This window comes from Triticum dicoccoides, chromosome 7A (assembly GCF_002162155.2).
Source record: "Triticum dicoccoides isolate Atlit2015 ecotype Zavitan chromosome 7A, WEW_v2.0, whole genome shotgun sequence".
NCBI lineage: Eukaryota > Viridiplantae > Streptophyta > Magnoliopsida > Poales > Poaceae > Triticum > Triticum dicoccoides.
In genome coordinates, this window is record NC_041392.1 from 564599374 (window position 1) to 564621278 (window position 21905).

The 21905-nt window shown below is 48.3% G+C and overlaps 2 protein-coding genes, 1 non-coding gene and 1 pseudogene across 3 annotated transcripts; 1 reads left to right on the forward strand and 3 right to left on the reverse strand.

The window, feature by feature from the left end:
• Nucleotides 1–378: 378 nt before the first annotated feature.
• Nucleotides 379–4994, reverse strand: LOC119330175 (polyamine oxidase 7-like). The gene is made up of 10 exons (XM_037603291.1): nt 4784–4994; nt 4415–4667; nt 3785–3931; nt 3445–3700; nt 1793–1936; nt 1553–1702; nt 1168–1425; nt 956–1040; nt 760–851; nt 379–647 (listed from the first exon to the last, which is right to left on the reverse strand). Exons 1-10 carry the CDS (start codon nt 4899–4901, stop codon nt 639–641), a joined length of 1512 nt encoding a protein of 503 aa, XP_037459188.1. The 5' UTR covers nt 4902–4994; the 3' UTR covers nt 379–638.
• Nucleotides 4995–17337: 12343 nt separating this feature from the next.
• LOC119331974 lies at nt 17338–18269 on the forward strand. The gene is made up of 2 exons (XM_037605156.1): nt 17338–17505; nt 17680–18269. The coding sequence occupies exon 2, from the start codon at nt 17716–17718 to the stop codon at nt 18019–18021; it is 306 nt and encodes a 101-aa protein (XP_037461053.1). The 5' UTR covers nt 17338–17505; nt 17680–17715; the 3' UTR covers nt 18022–18269.
• A 96-nt stretch (nt 18270–18365) lies between these two features.
• Nucleotides 18366–18446, reverse strand: TRNAL-AAG. The gene has a single exon. It is a non-coding gene; the product is annotated as a tRNA-Leu (tRNA).
• Nucleotides 18447–18804: 358 nt separating this feature from the next.
• LOC119334464 lies at nt 18805–20754 on the reverse strand (annotated as a pseudogene).
• Between the last annotated feature and the right edge of the window lie 1151 nt (nt 20755–21905).

A 21905-nucleotide genomic window follows, 5' to 3' on the forward strand; every position in this document is an offset into this window, starting at 1 on the left:
AGTCTACTATGAGTTTGAGGGGCGTGGGAGCGTCGTCTTCTCATAGTCCTTTATTATCTTATAAATTGGAGTTGTCGTTGTTGGCGGTGAGTTCATTCTCCCACTCCAGCCCAGTCTCGCTCATCCATCTAGAACCCATCGAATCCCTCCAACTTGAATCCTTTTTTTTCGCAATGGTGCTTCCGTCGTTGCTGTAATTACGCAAGTGCAGTGTTGGCTGCTTGATTGTGTTCCTTTTTGTGGTGTTGCACATGCATTGGTTGTTATATGCTAATAATGCAATACAACTAAATCATTTTTGCGGTTCCGTAGCAACGCACGAACATTATGCTAGTATATACCGTTAAAGAGTATTGTCAATATAGGCCACCATTCTGCTCAAGGACGAACTTTAGACCTCAAAGGCCAAGTGCTTTTATTCGATTAAATTATAGAAATTACATCATTGGAACGCTTTAACAGGAACTACACACTCTCGGAGAATTCAAACACTGGAGGCACGAAGGAAAGCAGGAACGTCACATTATTTTGCCTCAAATCAAAGTCTTGGGGAAAAGCTTCCACGGAAACTGTGGCACGCGTGTGGGTTTATTCCTTGACGGTGCGAGCAGAGTGGCATGGCATCTCAACTTCCTCATTCACTTAACCTGCAGCGACGAGTGAATTAAACCAGTGCATATTTCAGAAATTCAGCAAATGTACATGTTTGATGCAGACACCAAGAGTCAGAGAGATCAAACGTTGATGAGTTGTATATACCTCAGCTTTCTGCTCGTCGTCATACTTGGGGCGGACTTTGAACTCCACGTTGTTGACGACCTTGTTCATGAGAATGTCCGCGGAGTCTATACCTGCAATGCAACGGAAGCAGCGGTGCCTCGTTAGCAAAGGAAAAACCGCATACATCTCAGATCACAGACCACCTCGCGTGAGGGGCCGGAAGAGGATAAGAGACCTGCAAGATAAGCTCCGTGGACGTAGCCGTTGTAGCGCTCGCTGGTGTGCTCCCCGGTGAAGTAGACCCGCCCGCCAACCGGCGCCTGCATGCGATCACAATCAATCAAGGTCAGAGCCGGGCCGGCGCCATGAATTCTGTGACGCTTAATTTTCACCATCGGCGCACTGTGTATGCGCGCGTGGCGGTGGCCTACTGGCCTGCGTACGTACCCGGAGCTGGTCGTACTCGTAGCGGTTGACGCCGACGGGCCAGTTGGAGTAGGAGCCCTTGAAGAAGCGGTTGGACCACCAGCGCGGCACGTAGATATCGGTGGCGTCGGGGACGTCCCGGTCGGGGAACATGTTCCGCAGCACGCCCACGGCCTCCGCCATCGTGACATTGTCGGGCTGCTGCTCGATCCGCCGCGACTCCACGTCCGTCACCGTCACCATCAGCACGTTGGCACCCGGGTACTCCTGCTCGAACGACTGCACAACAAAACGAGTAATTTTTCTTAACATCTTGGGTAGGTATCGATTTTTCCGTACTTCTGCGCATAATGATCTTCCTTGTGTTATCTGTTACGCTACTGCTAGGCAGCTAGGGTTTGTTCACCTGCCACATCCCGTAGTAGCCTCTCCTGGAGCTGGCGTAGACGAAGAACTGCTTCCCGGGGCCCGTTGGCCAGAACTTCCTGGGGAACTTGAGGAAGATCTTGGTGTACACGCCCATGTCAAATCGGTAGATGGCAAGGATCTTCCATGCCTAGGTTGTTTAACGCACACACCAAAATTAATTGTACTGTTGCAGAGTGACGTTGGATGTGAACTTAAGAAAATTAATTAACCAACGTACTGGAAGCTGAGGCTTGAACTGTATGAGATCGCTTTGCAGGACCCCTATGCTCGCGGACACGATCACGTAGTCTGCGCTGTACGCTGAGTTGTCCTCCGTAGTCACCACCACGCCTCTCTGGTTGTAGGAGATCTCACGCACCACCTGCAATTTTGTGCATGCATGAATGCCCCTCCAAAATCACATAAAATGTCCAAATTTGTCCGAATTATGGATTGTGCAGTTTTTTTTCCTTCCTTTTCTTTTGAGGATGTGCCGTGTTCTTTCAGCTGTACACTACTGCCATGTAACACATGGAAAACGGTTTCGGCGCAATTCATCATATTTCACAATTTCTGTATAAATTTTGGACGGAATGAAAGTGACGGGAAAATATCACATGGAAACCAACATTCAAAGAAAACTTTGTGGAAACCATGTTCGAATGTTTCGGAAAATTCTTTTTTAAAAAAGGAATGTTAAAAGGCTGATGTTTTATTGCCTGCAAAATTCCAAGTTGAAATACCTTACGAGATGTGAGCTAAGAAAAAAAAACATCAACAATGAATAGTGATGTTATTGTTGCACTATTCAATGCTGGTTTTGTAATTTTTGTATAGCTCACATCCCGTGATGTGTTTGAACTTGGAATTTCACATGGCAATAGAACATCAGTTTTGCTAGAACTCATCTAGATGAGATATATTTGGTCTCATTCATCTTTTATAGCCATTGGATGTGATGCTATAAGATGCTATAAGATGCGTGTGTGCTGACGTGGATGTTATATGTTCTTGTTTTCCAAGTGAATGAGACCAAATTATATCTCATCTAGATGAGTTCTAGGTACTCCCATAGAACATTACCCTTAACATCCCGTGTTTTTTTGAGATTTTTTAGAAACTTAAAAACATCTTTTCTACGTGATTTTCACGGACTTTCACCAATTGTTTGTTTACATGTGATAATCTCCCTGAAAGTGACATGGAGAATTCAGATAAAAGAAGCATGGTCAATAACCACTTTGTGTCCTTTGTAATTCAAATGCAAGTTTTCTCTTTGCAATCAAATTTTATAATTTTGCATAAATTTTACTACTTGACGGCATATGGCTTAGTCGACCTAGAAATGATTATTTCTTAGTCAACTGCTTGTTTCCATTAAATCAAAGTTTTTTCTATTCCTTGTGAACTTGCATGAATCACGGATCTGACAGTTCTCATGACTTGGAAATAATATTTTTAACACCATAATTGAGAACTAGTTTTTTTTAAACGGCGGCAAAAGATTTGCCCCATATAATTTAGAAGTAATTATTTCAACAGACAAGCATAATCATTAGATGTAGATCAAATAAATGATTGCTTCTAATTACCGTAGTGCCTAGACTTTGGTCTGTAGCTAGAACTTTTCTCGCATGCTTATAAGAAAAGAAAGTCCTTTTACCCAAAACAGCGTCTGAATTTAGTTTCAGCTTTTGCAGGGAGATTTCCTTTCTTTTTGACACATCCTCTCCTAAAGTTTGAAAAGTTTGATTATTACACGTTTTATATTAATTTGTTACTCCCTCTGTGACCTAAAACGTCTCCTTACATTTGTTTAAGGAGGGAGTAGTAGTTAAAGTTCAATTTTTTTTATTACACGTTTTTTTTTGTGCATAAAACCATGATTACCTTGTTGAGCTTGACCCTAGGATCTATGATGTTCCCGGACTTGTCGGAACGCAGGTACTGGCCGGCGATGTGATATATGAGGGTCTCGAATCCCCGCTGATCGGCGACGAAGTGCGCGTCGTCCCCGAAGTCGGCGAAGGTGGCCGTCGGCTCGGTGCCCTGCAGGCTGGTGACGCGCGGCGGCTCGGCGAACTCGTAGTCGTACCTGAAGTAGTCGAGCACCATGTCCACCGGCGTCGCCGGCCCGTTCGGCTGGCTGCAACGCACACAGAGACAGAGGGATCAAGCAAACCATGCATGACTGCCATGAAGCATGCATATGCAGTAGCTAGCTACGTACTGGTTGAAGAGGCGCTGCATGGCCAAGATGGACATGTCGTCGCGGCCGCTGGGATCCATCTTGGCGGCGAGCTTGCCGCCCAGCTCCTCCACCTCGTCGCCGCGGTCCATTCTCTTCTGCACGAACTCCTCGTCGTAAAGGCCACCGCTGCATAAAATCATAAAACCATGTTAGACGATCCGTCGATGAACTGCATGCATGTGTGCTGCAGCTGAAGAAATTAACAGTCTGTTGATCTGTACGTCGTCCTCCATTCCATGATTGTTCTGAAATTTGAGTTAATGCTTTGGTCCATCTTGTTTGTTACTATTTCGTCCATCATTCTGCGTGCGTGTCGTTTCCACACGGTTTGCACACCTCGCGTCGTCACTGTCCCGCAGTTATTAGGTGGTGCCCATATCACTGAAAGCTTATGTTTTGGCGTTTTCCCCACGTGCGTTTTACCAGAGCTCCTGCATGGTCATGCTCACGCCTCCGTGCGCGTGGGCTTGGGTACGTGTACATGTTTTCTTTCTCGTGTGTCCATGCCTCGACGTCTTTATAGTTTATGACTTTTATTTTATGCATGTCGTTAGTCTTTATATATGTTTCTTCATTCATCTTATGTATGCACGTACGCACGTAGCTTACCTCTCCTTGTAGACGTTGCCGACGACGCCGTCGAAGTCGGAGTAGAAGTTGCGGAGCTGGAGGCTGGCGTTGACCATGGGCCAGATGGGGTTGACCTTGTCCCCGTTGAGGCCCTCCACCCAGTTGGCCCCGATCTCCACGTTGAGGCCGCCGAAGTTGTGCTTGTGCATCCGCCCGCCCACGCGCTCCGTCGCCTCCAGGATCAGCAGGTCCCTCAACCCGGCGTCCCACAGCCGCTTCCCCGCCGAGATCCCTGCACGCACGCAAATGAAACATATACATAAAACGACGACGACGTACGTTCAATGCACGTACTGTATTAGCTAAGGGTATTGCATGCATGCACGGGTGATATATATATGTATATACCGGACATGCCGGCGCCGACGATGATGACCCTGGGGCCTCTGCCGGCGGCGACGAGGGAGGCATGCTGTGCGGCTAGCAGCACTAGTGCCGCTATAGCAGTGACGAACGAGAGCTTCATCTCGATCTGTCCCTCTTCTCCCCTCGTTTAGTTTCGTCCAACGATGGACACTACTGTATTAGCACTGCTATAGCTAGTGAGGCTGCTGCCCTGCTCTCCAGCCCAGCCGGGGAGTGCACTTATATATACCCACACGAGATGCTGCCCTTGTGTCGAAAGAAATATCAGATTTTTTTTAAAAAAAAATCGGAATTTAAGACGCGGGAACCACAGACGTTCCCAAGAGTTAATAATTTGTACCGTGGCCACCAAATCCAGTGGTCATGGACACCTGGACGGAGACAGGGGCCGGTGTGGTGTCGACCTTATCTTATTTGTTCTCCTCGGCGATGAGCCCTTTTTTCTTGTGAAAATGAGTGATTTGGCTAGATTAGACAGCTGTGGCAATCTCCAACACACAATTGTTTTTATTTATTAGATGCCTTTCCTGCGTTCCACAAAGGGTGTGGCTAGGTCTCAGTCGACTGAGACTTAACCAAGTGTCAGTCAAGTGAGAATAGTACTCCATTCGTTTATACTGAGACATAGTATAGTACTCCATCTGTTTCTAAATATTTTTTTTAGACATTTCAAATGGACAACAACATACGGATGTATATAGACATATTTTAGAGCATAGATTCATTCATTTTGTTTCATATGTAGTCACTTGTTGAAATCTCTAGAAATACTTATATTTGGGAACAAAGGGAGTATATACGAAAATACGAAAAACCTAAAAATAAAAGATCAAACGAAGCGTCGTCGACTGAGACATAATTAACCAGTTATGTCGACTGAGACTTATCAAAACTGTTCCACAAAATTAAGGGGAACATGCTGGTCATGCGGTTTTTTTTGAACAATAAAAAAAGTCGATAAATAGTAATTAAGAGATTGTTGGTTGAGACTAAAGTTTGGCCAATTTAAGTGGGTCTCTTGTTTAAGACATACCTCATGCAATATGCATTTTTGCTACACTAACGACCCACATCACTTTAGTGTGGCGAGATTTGTCTTCAATTTTATCGAACTACTCTTATGCAAGTTTGGCCATATATATGCGGTGAAGTATGGCATTGTTAATCCTAGAACTAAACAGCCGCTGAATCAAATATGGTGAGATTGATATGGAAGCACGTCGTTAAAATAAAAATATATAATTTTTCGATAGTATGTACACTAAACCTGGAGGTTTGCAAATCTACTCCAGGAATAATAGCTACTCTAATGCTGGTAGCACATGTGTTCACTTTTTTACAGAAGCCTCCAGGTCCATGAAATTTGAAGTTCGAAGCCAGAGAGCCCTACTCAGCAAAGAGTTGTCTCTTTTGTTTGACTGTAATAGACTGTAAATATTGTAATAATAGGCATATTTGGGTTGTAATAGACTATGTACAAATTGTAGTAGACTTAGTGTTATTTGATGAACTAAGAGCATCTCCAACAGCCGCGCAACGCGGCGCGCGCTAAAAGTCGCGATACAACGCCAGGTTAGCCAGTTTTTGCGCGCAGCGCGCTGGCTCCAGCGGTCGCCGCAAATTAAAGGCGCCCACGCCGCTCCAGCAGGCGCGCTATATTTCAATTTTTTCTACTACATATTTGGTTTCGTAGATAGTTCTCCTGCTACATATTTGGTTTCGTAGATAGTTCTCTTACTACTATTTGTCCGACTCGGACTCTGTCTCAGTGATGTCCTCCTCCGACGTCGGAGCGTAGGCGTCAAGGAACCGCTCGTCGCCGGAGTTCCAGGAGGACGCATCTCCTAGCGCTTGGTTGTATTTAGCGACCGGCTTCCGCGTTCGCTTGTCCTCACGATAGTCGGCTCGCTCCTCTCTCCTCTTCGCCCTCCTTGCCCTCCTCTGGGCGAAGAACTGTTCCTCGTTGGTGTCTTCCGGGAAGCGATGACTCCACAGTGCCATGGCTTGCTCGTCCATCTCGGCCAGCCTGAGACGATGCTCCCGCCTCCGGTGCTTGCGATGATCATCGTCAGTGAGAAGCCGCGGGAAAGGCGCCAACTCCTGTGCGTGCTCCCGCGTCGCCACGTCGGCGAAGTTCATGTCCTGACGGGACCGCAGGAGGCGCCACGCCGCAGCGTCGTACGCGCGGGCGCCCTCCTGGACGGTGTCGAAAGTTCTGAGACGGAGCCGCATGCCGCCGCCCGACCGAATCTCGGCGGAGTAGGTGCCGGACGGACGCACGCGGACGCCGCGGTAGTCCGTACCTCCCCAGCACCGAGGCGGCATCGTGGCGCGGTGGTGGCGTGTCGGCGGCAGAGCGCGGCAGGGGGCGATGGAGAGACGGAGAGAGAGGCAAAGGACGATGGAGAGAGCGGCGGAGGCGCTACAATTTATAGGCGCGCCGGACGCGGCGCGCCAAATGTAGCGCACGAGCGGCCGCCTTTTCCCGCGCGCGCGCAATCATTTCCCGCGCGTGCTAGTTTCGCGTCACTGCTGGAGCACGCGAAAACGTCCCGCGCGCGCTATAAAGCCAATTTACCGTGCGCGCGTGTTTTTTGACGCGGCTGTTGAAGATGCTCTAACGTCCATGTATCTACATCATTCCTTTGTTGAAGGTATTGGCTTGATATATACTCCGTTTTATGGAGAAGGGCTGACGCGGCACTGTGGGTTCCCCTGCATCTTCTGCAATACGATTATATGTGTGTGAATCTAAGGGTGTAGAGGGCTGGGAGACCCTCTTCCTGCATCTCGACACTCGCATCCCATGTCAAGATGATCAGGGTGATACAGTGTCTGCATGCATGAAGATATACGTATGCATGCATATGTTTTGAACCCTAACTCCTGGGTACTCCTTTTTTCCCATCCTCCCTTTGCCCATGACAGTACATGTGTTGGGGTTCAGATTGCATGTTGCAATCCAGATCCAGCGAGCTCTTGGTTGACAGGGGGCAACAGATCTTATCGCCTAGCTCAAGATACAGGGTCGTGGTGGCTTTGGGTGCTATGGTGGCCGGCGTTGTGTTTGGCCTTGGCATGAGCGCGGCTGTTGTATGTCGACTAGGCTATACTGGTGACCTTGGGAGGAAGGACACAGCTGGGTGAAGTGTTACCGGCGGTATCACGGAGGTCGTCGACGGTGGTGATGTCCTATTGGGCCTTGTAAGACAATAGGCTTTGGGGGGAACCGGCACAACCCTCTAGGGGTGGCCTATCACATATATATATAATGAGGTGGTATACAACGTTACAATATTCACATGTAAATACAGTCTAACACCCTCCCTCAATCTTAGCCACTTTCTAATGAATCTAGAAGGGTAAGATTGCGCCTGCAAGTCTCAAACTGTGGCAAAGGCAATGGCTTGGTGAAGATGTCAGCAAGTTGATCCTTGAAAGAAATAAACTTGATCTGTAGTTGCTTCTGAGAGACACGTTCACGCACAAAGTGATAGTCAACTACAATGTGTTTCGTTCGGGCATGGAATACCGGATTTGCAGAAAGGTATGTAGCACCGATGTTATCACACCAAAGAACAGGAGGCTGTGATTGGGGTATACTTAACTCCTGAAGCAAGGACTGTACCCAGATAATCTCTGATGTGGCATTGGCCACAGCCTTATACTCAGCCTCAGTACTGCTACGCGAGACAGTAGCCTGTTTCCGAGCACTCCAGGCAATCAGGTTAGAGCCAAAGAAGACAGCATAACCCCCCGTGGATCGCCTGTCATCCGGATTGCCAGCCCAGTCTGCATCAGAATATGCTGAAAGACAACCAGAGTCAGACGGCCGAATATGCAAACCATGAGCCACCGTGAAACGAATATAGCGCAAAATCCGCTTAACAGCAGACCAATGAGTGTCACGGGGTGACTGTAGATACTGGCAGACTCGGTTAACAACATAGGAAATGTCTGGTCGCGTGATCGTCAAGTACTGGAGCCCACCAACAATACTCCGGTACTCGGTCGCATCAGAAGAAGAAAGAAGCACACCATCAACAGCATTGAGCTTATCAGTGGTAGACATGGGTGTAGTCGTCGGTTTGCACTTAAGCATCCCAGCTCGCTGCAACAAATCCAGAGAGTACTTTTTCTGCGTCATAACAAGGCCAGCAGCACGAGAAGTAACCTCCACACCAAGAAAGTAATGAAGATTCCCAAGGTCCTTGACCGCAAAATCAGCACCGAGTGAGCGAACAAGCGCAGTAACAGCCGACTGAGAGGAGCTGACCAAAATGATATCATCTACATAGACCAACAAGTACATAGTAACCTCAGGCCTTTGAAGAAGAAACAATGAGGAGTCAGCAGTTGATGATGCAAAACCATGAGCATGAAGAGCCATTGCAAGACGAGCATGCCAAGCACGAGGAGCCTGCTTCAGACCATAAATTGCCTTGGACAGACGACAGAGATGATCAAGGCGATCCGGATCAGAGAAACCCGGAGGCTGGCGCATGTAAACCTCCTCTGCCAAGACACCATGAAGAAAAGCATTTTGAACATCAAGCTGACGAAGAAACCAACCTCGAGTAACAGCCAGAGAGAGAAGAAGTCTGATGGTAGTAGGCTTGACCACTGGACTGAAGGTGTCTTCATAGTCAAGTCCAAAACGCTGTCGAAAACCACGAGCAACTAGACGAGCCTTATAGCGCTCAATGGACCCATCAGAATGCCTCTTCACTTTGAAAACCCATTTGGAATCAATGACATTTACCCGTGATTGTGGAGGAACAAGAGTCCATGTCTGATTGCGAAGAAGCGCTTGATACTCCTGCTCCATGGCCTCTCTCCAATGAGGAATGCGCATATCAGCTTGATACGTGCGTGGCTCAGAGGATGGATCTGCGAGAGCAGCAGACATGCACGCCGCTAACCAAGCAACTGTGCCATCGTGACGTTGCTTAGGCTGAAAAATGCCACTCCGACTGCGCGTATGTGGACGTAGAGCAGCAGCAGGAGCCGGCGGAGGCGAAGGTGACAGAGACGTGACGGTCGCCGGAGATGCAGGAATCACCTCAGGCGAGCTCGGGACAGACGACTCCGGGCTGCTTGGCGAAGACTGGCCCGACGACAGGGGCTCACAGGCCATGGGCGAACCGAGGGTGGGCGAGGCCAGCTCCGGTGACACCGGCCCAGACGGCCTTGGCGAGGCGAGAGCAGGCGAGGCCGGCCCTGGTGAGAAGGGCCCAGACACCCTGGGCGAGGCAGGGGCGGGCGAGGCCAGGCCTGGTGATGACTGCCCCGACGCCCTGGGCGAGACGGGAACCGAGGAGGCCGGCCCAGTCGGCGGGGTTGCAGGGCGCGACGATGGCAAAGGCAGCCCAGAAACCAGAGGCGACCGGGCCAGGACGTCGATCGGCCGTGCATGAGCACGGAAACCGAGGCCATGCAGGGGCGCCATGTGCTCCTCATGCACAACAAAAGGTGCCGAGGATGAAGGCGATGGCGACGAAGAGGAAGATGGCGCTTCCAAAATCTCCAAACGAGCCCCACGACCAGTGCCTGCACCATGGTTAGGCAACAATAGAGGAGAATATGCAACATCATCAAATTGGTCAGAAGCAACAGAGGATGAATGCATGACAGGTGGCTCGGTAGTGGACACAGGGAGGTTGGCAAAGGGAAAAACATGCTCATCAAACACAACATCCCGAGAGATGTAGACACGATTAGTGGGAACATGAAGACATTTGTATCCTTTATGAAGAGAGCTATAACCAAGAAAAACACACTTCTTGGAACGAAACTCGAGCTTACGCTTGTTATATGGACGGAGATGGGGCCAGTAAGCACACCCAAACACCTTGAGAAAGGTGTAGTCCGGTTGTTCATTAAGGAGAACTTCAATGGGAGTCTTCATATTCAAAACACGAGTGGGAGTACGATTGATGAGAAAACATGCAGTGGTGAAAGCATCACTCCAAAAAGGAAACGGAACAGATGCATGGGCCAAAAGAGTCAGACCAGCTTCAACAATGTGACGATGCTTACGTTCTACTGAACCATTCTGCTGATGTGTATGTGGACATGCTAAACGGTGAGTGATCCCAAGCGACTGAAAGAAGGAGTTGAGGTTGCGATACTCGCCACCCCAGTCCAACTGAACATGACCAATTTTGTGCTTGAGAAGGCGTTCAACATGTTTTTGGAACTGAACAAAAATGTCAAACACATCAGATTTACGTTTGATAAGATAAAGCCAGGTAAAGCGGCTGTAAGCATCAACAAAACTGATATAATAATTATGACCACTAACAGAAGTCTGAGCAGGACCCCATACATCTGAAAACACAAGTTCTAAAGGATGTTTCACCTCACGATTGGACTCCGAAAAAGGAAGTTGATGACTCTTCCCCTGCTGACAAGCATCACACACTGCTACATCTTTATTACTAGACACACTAGGAAGCTCATGACGACGCAAAACATGCCGGACAATAGGTGTGGCCGGGTGACCAAGACGAGCATGCCACTGTGACGGAGATACCCGAACTCCACTGAAGACGCGAGCGACGCCAGGATGCTCCAGACGATAGAGACCTTGGCAGAGCCGCCCACTAAGAAGAATGTCCCTCGTGCCCCGATCCTTCATGAAAAGATCAAAAGGATGAAATTCACAAAGCACATTATTATCACGAGTGAGTTTAGGAACGGAAAGAAGATTACGTGTCACAGATGGAACTCGAAGAACATTGCGAAGTTGAAGACTCCTATTGGCATGTCTAGTGAGAAGTGATGCTTGACCAATATGAGAGATGTGCATACCTGCTCCATTGGCGGTGTGGATCTTGTCGGAGCCATGGTAGGGTTCACGAGTGTGAAGCTTCCCCATCTCACTGGTCAGGTGCTCTGTCGCCCCAGAGTCCATGTACCAGTGGGGATCAATGGAGTAGGACTGAGTGTGTCCCTGTGGCTTCTGCGGCGGCGGACGATCAGCCATGGCGACCTGACGAGCAAAGTTGCGTGTATCCTTCCCGTCATTGTCAAGACCAAGAAAACCCCGCTGGAAGCGCTTGTGACACTTCGAGGCCCAGTGCCCATCGCGACCACAAAGCTGGCACACACGTGGACCGCCAGCCCCTGGTAGCGTCGCAGTAGGAGGAGGGGCCGAGGCGGGTGGTGGTGACTGCCTCGAAGGAGCCCTGGATGAAGCAGAGGAGCGACCACCCTTGGTGGCGGCGTTTGCCGAGAGGGCGTCGTTGCCCCTGGATCGGCGCGTCTCGACTCGTTGCTCAGTAAGCAGGAGGCGTGAAAAGACCTCATGTGCTGGCATGGGCGTGGAGTTGCCCCTCTCATTGATGATCTCGACTAGGGCGTCATACTCCTCATCAAGACCATTGACGATAAACGAGTTGAACTCGGAGTCGGTGAGGGGCTGTCCAACGGAGGCCAGCGTGTTGGCGAGACTCTTGACTTTGTTGTAGAACTCAGTGGCGGTGGAGTCAAGCTTCTGACACTCCCCAAGTTGGCGACGGAGCCCAGATACACGAGCATGCGACTGTGCCACAAACGAGCGCTCAAGAATAGTCCATGCCTCGTGGGACGTCTTGGCGAAGACAACAAGCCCAGCAACGGCCGGAGAGAGCGACCCCTGGATGGAGGAGAGGTTCGCCTGATCCTGCCCTGTCCAGACACGGTGAGCCGGATTATAGATCGGACCATGCATGCTGTCAACCAGCGCAGGAGGGCAAGGGAGAGAGCCGTCGACATAGCCAAGCAGGTAGTGACTCCCAAGAAGCGAAAGAACCTGCGCGCGCCAGAAGATGTAATTGTCCGACGACAACTTGATGGTGATGAGATGGCCGAAGTGAAACGGCGGCGGCGGCTGCGATCCCATCGAGGAGACTGGCTGAGGTGAGAACACCGTGGAGACAGTCGGAGGGGCAGCCGGCGCGGTGACAGAGGGCGCGATGGCCGCGGTTGACGCCGCGAAGCCTGCCAGCGCGACGTCCTCCGCCACCAGCGGCGCAGTGGCCGAGGGCGCGACAGCCGCGGTTGACGGGGCGGCGGTGGTGTGGGCCACAAGCGCCTGCCCGGGCGAAGTAGCAGCCGGCGAGAGCGCGAAGAGGGAGCCGACGCTCCGTGTCCCGATCGGCGCCTGAAGGGAGGCGGCATCCAGCGGCCTCGAGAGAAGTGCCGCGAGGGAGGTCGGCAGAAAACCGGTGGCGGTGGAGCCGGACGCAGCGGCGGACGTCATAGCAGTCGGGCGACGGCGGCGGCGGGCGCGGCGGCTGCGGCGGTGGCGACGGCAGCGGCGGCGGCGGTTTAGGGTTTTTAGGCGGAAGCGGACGTAACCTAGCGTGATACCATGTAAGACAATAGGCTTTGGGAGGAACCGGCACAACCCTCTAGGGGTGGCCTATCACATATATATATATAATGAGGTGGTATACAACGTTACAATATACACATGTAAATACAGTCTAACAGGCCTGCAGTGCACGTGGCAAGCCTAACAAGTACGTACTCCTTAACAAGTTAGTCCGGCTTGCTAAACTCGTTATCACCCCTCAAAAAATGCTATTCCATCGACCGTCGTGATTCCTGCTTTTTTTCACCACTCCAGACCATAGTTTTAAATAGCCGGCTATATCCCCGCTATAGCTGTTTGAAGATGTTGCCGCTAAATGATTTCATGTACAATTTGCTGCTATAGCTCCACTATAGCACAGCTATAACTGTTTTTAAGGATCACCGCTAAATGCTATAGCCCGTTATTTTAAAACATTGCTCCAGACAGGCGACACCAGATTAATTGGGTTGGCCGTCCGGGCCTGCTTTCCGGCAGGCGCTTGGCGCGGAGTGCAGGGTACCGGCGGTAGTTGATGTTGATCGGCGTCTCTGTGCTCGCAATGAAGTTTTTCTTTTGTTGTTTGCTCGCAATAATTACACTACCTTTTTAGGAGAAATACAATTACACTATTGAATATATATATATACCAGATGAAAATATATTCTATGATAAATCTGATAATTTTGATTTGGTATTCTAGATGCTGATAAAAACTTCTATAAACTTGTTCAGAGTTTATAAGATTTTTTTTTAAGAAAATCTAGTACGCACTGTATTTTAGGACCGAGGGAGTAATGAGAAGATGAAAGTAATGAATAGATGAAGTATTATAAGAGCAACTCTAGCATAATCGTCATACTGGCCCAATCACCATAACACCCGTCCCTGCATTGATTAGGCCAAAAAGCCGGTCTAGTAGATTTGCTATCCCGCGACCCATCATCAATTTTTTGGAGGGCACTCCAAAAATCACCCTAGGCCTCTATATTTGGAGGTTGGGGAGGCAATATAGCGCTTCCTCCATCTATCAAATTTTTGGTGTCATGGACATTTCAGGATGTGACCCCTTCCGCCGCCATCCATAGCTCGTGTCGACATTGTCTGTTACCACCTTCTACCCCGTACCACCACGATCTGGCACGACTCAACCCTGTTGAACCATTACTGGACCTACTACATGTCGGTGCAGCCCCATGCCTGCCTCTAGCCATGCGACCGACCACCGCCATGGTCGCGCCGCAGGACGTCGATGCGGGCATCTTCTGCTGTCGATTCACCCTCCCATGGCTTCCCGGGGAGGGTGGCGTCACTCGCTGACACCATCTGTCATCGCTAACTCAATCTTCCACATTGTCAGTGCGTCATATTGGCCCTGTGGTGCATGTAGCAAGCCTAACCGAGTTACTACGGATGCAACGGTGGCAAGCCAATGCACAAATTAAACTTTCTTTGTCTTGAATATGCATATAGCATGTGTGTCATTTTATAAAGAGAGGGAAAAGGGCATAGAGAACCCTCCACCGATGTGGCAATTACAAATTACATGCTACACCTCCACTGTTAGTCGACTCCATACTCACACTTCAACTCATACAGACGACTACTCACGCCTATTCCACGTACTCAACCTACCAAAGAAGCCCTCTACATTGCCCTTCATGAGCCCTGCATTCCACGAGGCGCGTCCTTCCTGCTCCACACGACGCATGGCCTTGGCAATCTCCAGTATAGCACCATCAGACTAGTCATAATGGGGAGTAACTTAGACTAGTAACATCACATTTTACTAGGCTATGTTACTACCTTCACAGTGGGTAGTAACATATATGTGTTGTCATGTTATGGTTCATTTATTAGCTTATAGACTCATATTGTTTTGGTATTTGTGATGTTACAGTAACTAGCTAAGTTATCACCGTCACCTCTCTCATCATTAAATATATGCCACATAAGCAAAATTATCTTGAAAAGTATGATGTTACTAGTGATGTTAGTCCCACTATGGGTAGTCTCAAAGACCACTGTGCATTCCATGCTTCCACGGCTCCCAAAGACCAAGCAAGATGATTGCCCGAGTGGTCCTGATGCTTAGGCCCTGCTTCGCTCTACTTCGACACTAGTCAGATACACAAATTAAACTAACTGCACCATGATCCAAATAAAAATAATTTCTCTAATAGTATTGAATATGAAGCAGGGTGGATGGGGCGCCGCTTTGCATCCCTGCAAGCTACAGTGCTCCTGAACAAGTTAGCCCGGCTTGCTAAACTCGTTATCTCGCTAGCTCGAACGTCTGTTCGGCCTGCAGTGCACCTAGTAACGAACGGATGAAGAAATCCCGTGATGGAGGCAGGAGAGCGGACGTCCTTGTGTGCCACAGTGCAGTAATAGCGTTGATGGTTGCATTAGGAGTGAGTCTTAGAAAGAAAGAGAAAAAAAAAGAGAGATAGGGAGAAAGTGTCGCGAAAAGTCCATTCTGCACCCGAGCTCATATGCTCCCGCATGAACAGTAAAATTGAAAAAAATCGAAAAAAATTCAAAAAATTCCAATTTCTTTTTGAGAGAAACATTGACAAAAGTTCTAAGTGCCTGCAAAAATTCATCATGAAATCACATTCCTGTAAGGCGTGGCAAAAAAAACAAATTCAATGCTTCAAAATGCATTTGAAGGTAGCTTTCTCAGAGTACTATTTTTGTTTTTTTTGCCACGCCTTCTAGGAATGTGATTTCATGACGAATGTTTGCAGGCACTTAGAACTTTTGTCAATGTTTCTCTCAAAAAAAAATTGGAATTTTTTAAATTTTTTTGATTTTTTTTCGATTTTACTGTTCATGCGGGAGCATATGAGCTTGGGTGCAGATTAGCCGCGTCCGCGTCCCTCTCGCTGTCTGCAAGGTATTAAACTCGCAGTGGCATGCAGGGGTACCAGCTTATAGGCATAGAAATCATCAACGTACGTGAAGTCGTGAATGTGTGGTCATCCGATGGCCGAGAAGCGCCGAGCTATCCGAATCCGAGATGATGATCGATCCGCCACGTTTAAGATGAGGCGCCAAGCTGAAAGGTTGTGTTTCACCGGACGCCACATTTCCGGGGCCGGGAGAAAGACCGTTTCGTCCGTTGGCTGCTGCTCCTTGGATGTGAGTGTGAGCTCACGTCGGTGTGAACTCAACAGACTGGAAATTATTGATGAAACATATCGTGTAAAATTGTAGGCCTGGCTCTTGGATATAGGAAGGGCCGCTCCCAGCCGCCCAGCACATTTCGAAGATTAAAAAGAATCCATTCTGACCAACCGCTGGTTTTCAATCAAAGCGTCAGTCTCCATCTTCAACCTCTGGGCACTGCTCCTTGATCTTTTTTCCCCTTTCTTTTGATGGCCAGCACGTGTCCGAATAAGGCCATCCGTCTGACCGTCCCCTGGTGATACCCCCGTCCAACCTAATTCGGCCGTCGGCTGATGGCCGCAAATTAACCAAAGGAAAAGTTGTGCCTACATCCAAGCACCCATGACGAACAGTAAATTTATAACAAATAGCAAAAAAAGTAAAACTTCATGGCATTGATTATGAACTAATATCTTAGGCGTTTGTAAAGTTTGATGGTCAAATAACATCATATGAACTCTACACAAACTAAATACAAATTCCCCTCAAACAGTGCACATAACAAAAAAGACATATTGCTGAAAACCGGCGGTGGCTTGAGAAAATCCCAATAGGACGCATTTGAGCAATTTGTGATAAATGTATCGTTCAAAATCTGAACTCCTTCGGAGGAAGAAAGTTGTGGAAAGGCAATCAGTTTCATTTATAATTTGCCACTAATTTTTATGTGAAAATTATGCTAACAATCATAACAAATCGGAGATATAAAAAGAAACTTATGGCATCGTTAAAAACGGTGCAACAAATGTGCTTCTAGTATATGCATATGGATGCAGATTTCCAAAAAAAAAACCCAGAACAATTAGGTAGAATGTACCATAGGTAGAAGACATAGAAGACAAAACTTATGGAGTAATCTACACTTGGATGACCCACACAAATGTCGCAAAATCACTCTAAAAATAGCGACCCCTTGACTCCTTATATTGGACTGTGCTCTGTCCATTTTGAATCTGCATGGATATGGATATATCCGATCCATGAGTGGCGCCAAGGAATTCGGGATAGGCGGTAAAAATAGCTTGGTGTGGCCGTTGCGTGGCTTTAAATAGACCAATGCATGGATAAAGCACCCCCTTTTTTACCTCCCTCCCCGCTTTGTCACTGCTCACCACTACAACCCGTAGAGTAATTTAACTTAGGCTGATACAAAGATCCACAATTTACTGCACATTAGTCTTCCATTTCGGCAAAGGTAACTCGCATGATTCATTCTCCATGTACGTCTTTCTTGTGTTCAGATTTTTTTGTGGGGTTTGTATGAGAGGTTTCTGGGTAGACGATGGCAGTAATTTTGATAACATTTGTAGTACGATCTTCGTTGTTTCACCGGTTCTTGGTTCTGATCAAACGTTCGTTGGAATGGTAGAGGTCGATCGAGATTGCCGTCGTCGTGGCTCGGTCGATGGGGGGCAGCATGGAGGAGCAGCTGCAGGTGCCGGCGGCGGCGAAGAAGATCGCGGTGCCGTTGAAGAAGCACCACCCCAACCTCCACGTGGCCCACGCCGGCGCGGGCAAGGGCGGCGGGGAGGCGCCGGCGGTGATGGTGACCACGCCCAAGGCGGCGTCGCAGGGGCCGAAGCACGCGCACCTGCTGGCGAGCCCCCGGGCGTGCCTCTGCTCGCCGACGACGCACGCCGGGTCGTTCCGGTGCAGGCTCCACCGCGCCGGCCTCCACGAGATGGGCAAGAAGACCAGCCCCGGCGCGTGACGCGCGCGCCCACCCGTCCGCACGTTCTTGTTTCTCTTTTGCTGGATGGGTGGTGTGCAGTGCATGGAAAGGGAAAAGTGTTTTCTTTTCTCTCCTTCTTTTTGGATCCTCTATTTGCGTCGACGGGGAACTTCATCTGGTTTTCTGCAGTCGACGATTATGAATGTTGATCGATTCTGTACCTGATGGAACATGGCCATCTGTATATATAACAAAGTGTACATAACTGCCGGTTCAGGGATGGGCAATTGCACAGCTCTAGTAGATCAAAGAGTTTCAGAATATACCTCGCCAAAAAAAAAGTTTCAGAATATTTTTATACGCCTGGAAGAAAAAAGATCAACTGTTGACAGTGGGATTTGAACCCACGCCCTTTCGGACCAGAGCCTTAATCTGGCGCCTTAGACCAACTCGGCCATATCAACTTGTTGGCAAAAAATCCTCCCGCAGAGATCATGAACGCTTTCTACCATCATCCTTCTGCAAAACAATTTCTGAACCTGTCTCTCAATTTCATTCTAATTTGAAATGTCACTGGGTATTACTAGCTAATTAGTATTGGGACAAAGCATCATGTAAACCCAACATGGCGCACAGCACCTGATAACTTGGCCACCTAGCTCTGTGCAGTCTGCTCATCTGATGGCAACGAACGAAACAGACAGAGGTGACACTCTACAAAACCAGAGCATAGCAAAGAAAATGGCAACCAACAACATGCTACAGGGCCACATAGTTGTAGGTTATATCACTAGTATGTAATACTGGTCTTTAGGTAACAGGTTAAATAACACTGGTCTTTTCAGAACACTAAAATGTACTCAAGGACAAGGTAGGTGAAAGTTGAAACATAGATGTATGCTAATGGTAGTTGAAAACTTGAAATTTGACGTATCTCAAGAAAATGCATAACTACAAACATGTGTTTCCAAAAAGGCTCGGATCAATCATGTGAACATATAGCGAACTAAACCGTGCGTTCAGCAACGAAGAAAAGGGTCGTCGATGGTAAGGTCCAGTGCTTTCTGCAAGTTCCAAGCACCGTCCACTTTGGGCGACACCAGCAACACTTTAGAGGCCCATGCTTGAAACTGAGGACACCCGCATCTGTCTATAATCTCATTCACCTCCACCGCTGAAGTAAATTTTTCGTCGAACGGCACAAGCAGCAAAGACTCAAGCTCTTGCGCATCCCTGGCGATGAACTTGAGGAATTCAAATTCTTTTTGATTCCCTCGGAACTTGTGGAAAACCATCCTCTTGACACGTGATTTCCAGCATCTAACTGCACTGACCTCCTCCCAGAACTTGGCATGGTGCTCCCAAGTGGGTTGATAGGCAGTTGTGGACGGAGCATGTAGGGCAGACTGCATATTCATACCAGTGGGTGAACAATTCAGTTGCATATATGGATCAGGATGATGTACAGTGTTATAGCATTGTGTCTGGTGCCGAACAATGTTGTATTTCCGTCATTCATGTAACGGAAAGGGGTAATGCCCGTTAAAAAAAAGGTATTTATAGCATTACGAAATGACTGACTGACTGAAGGAACTGGGTGATATATACCTCAATGTGTGGGATTGAGATGTTGGGGAAGCATCCGAGGAAGCTGGCTAGCATCTTGACCTTGCTGAAGATACGGAAATTCACTTTCAAGGCCAATATCCTGACGCCTGGAACCACAGCGCATCTGCTCGTCATTGTGTCAGGCTGAAATGTCGTGCACTACGAAAAAGATAAGATAGCACACGTTAAATGTTCAATAATCATCAAGAAAATCATGATTGATGGATCAAAGCATACTGAATAATTTCACAGGTTGAGAGAGAGAGAGATGGAGAGGTAGCCATACCTCGACGACACTGTCACCAATCTGCAGCTTGTGAACTCTTGCTCCAGGTACCCGAGCACTCGCAGGTTGGGTGCACAAGCAATGTTGATCCTCACACAATCGCACCCAGCAATAGGCGGCTCCAAAATGATGAGGCGCTCCAAGAGTGGCGCGTCCATCACGGCGAACTTCTCCATGGTGGACACCCCAACAAGCACACACCGGAGGCTTTGGCTGCGGAGATGGACGCGCTTGGGCGAATTGCGGGCCAGCGTAAGGGTGTGCAGAACGGGGCTGGCAGCGAGCAAGTAATCCAGGTCATGTTCGGCCATGCCGATACTTGTCATGTCGAGTTTCCGGAGGTGGGGGAGAAAGGCGTCGGCGCTGCGGGAGAGGGCGACGGGGAACCTCCATAAGGACAGCGAGAGGCACTGGAGCGAGGAGGAGCGGAGGATGTCGGCGGGGAGGCGCGCGTAGACGTAGTACTTGTTAAAGAGGGCGAGTTCCTGGGTGCCCTTGGCGGCGAGGAGGCGCGGCCAGTGGGCGAGCTCACGCTTCAGGTAGGCTGGCCTGCAGTCGGTGAGGAGGACGGCGCGGAAGGGGCCCGGGTGGTCGGCGAGGACTCGGACAACGGAGGCGGCGCGCGTGGGCTCCGGGAGGTGGGCGTCGTCGAGGACGACAGGGGTGGAGCGCCATAGGTGGCGCCAGCGGGAGGCGAGGACGGCGGTGCGGGCGGCGTCTGTGACGGGGAGGCGCGAGATGATCTGGCGGAGGAGGTCTTCGTGGAGGGCGCTGATGCGGTCCTCGCCGTCGTAGCCCGCGGAGGAGAGGAGGGCGGCGGCGCCGTCGCCCATGGTGGCGACTGGCGAGGGTTTCGGTTTGATTTCGGCCGGAGCGGAGGAGCGAGCCGGAAATGGGTTCCTAGCGGCTCACTCTGTGCATTTAAAAACCGAACCGAAAAACCATACCAAAAATAGACCGAACCGAACCAATTTTATGGTTTTTATGGTTTCTGGTTTCGGTATGGTATGAACTTTTCATACCGATTTAAACTTGGTTTTTATGGTATATATCGGAAAACCGAACGGTTAACCGAATAAACCGAAGTAAAAAATAAATTTATATTTCTTAAGATGAACAACCATACAAGTTGTCATTTTTTTTGTACATGAGTCAAATGCACTACTAAGCACGTAATTTTTTTCTTGTAACATAGTCATTTTTCTATTTTTAAAATGTTAAGCACGTCCATAACCATCAATAGATGAATCAATGCATGCATATATACTTATATATATAGTCATATACTATTTGTGTAGAATAGTATGTGTTTTGAGTCATAAATTTGCTAATTATTATTACGGCATTTCCAAATTCGCGTCAACTTTGGTTTTTATGGTATATACCGAAACCATACCAAAATAATTTGATATATACCGAAACCGAACTGTATTTTAATTTCATACCATATTTACCGAAGTATTAATACCATACAAACTGAAAAACCGTATAAATCGAACTATGTAAACCGAATAAACCGAACGCACAGGGTGACTAGCGGCCCACCAAGCGCCCCTGCCCACTCACCAGGAATAAGCTCGTTTTAAGGAATTTTATTTATAGGAATTCAACACATGATATGATTTTCTTTAAACCATTTAGTTTTTTTGCAGGTATCTAAACCCTCTAGTTTACAGTAAAGGATTTCTATTGTTATATGGGATTCATATTCTTTGCATTTTAAAGGAAAAAAGATTAGCTACGACCTAATGGATTTTTTTAATCTTATTATTGACATCGACTCCCTCCGTCCCATAATGTAAGACGTGTCAAAAAATGTCTTACATTATAAGATGAAGAAAGTGTTTTTCTAGATACATGTCATCTCATTTTCTATAACTTTCTTATTCCTATCTTTACGAATGATTAACTGAAGGGTAGTATTGACATTGTACTTAGATACTTAATTCTTGTGTCTAACTTCAAAATTATATCTACTTTGAAACGAAGGGAGTACACTTTTAGCTAGGTCCATCTTAACCGTAAACAC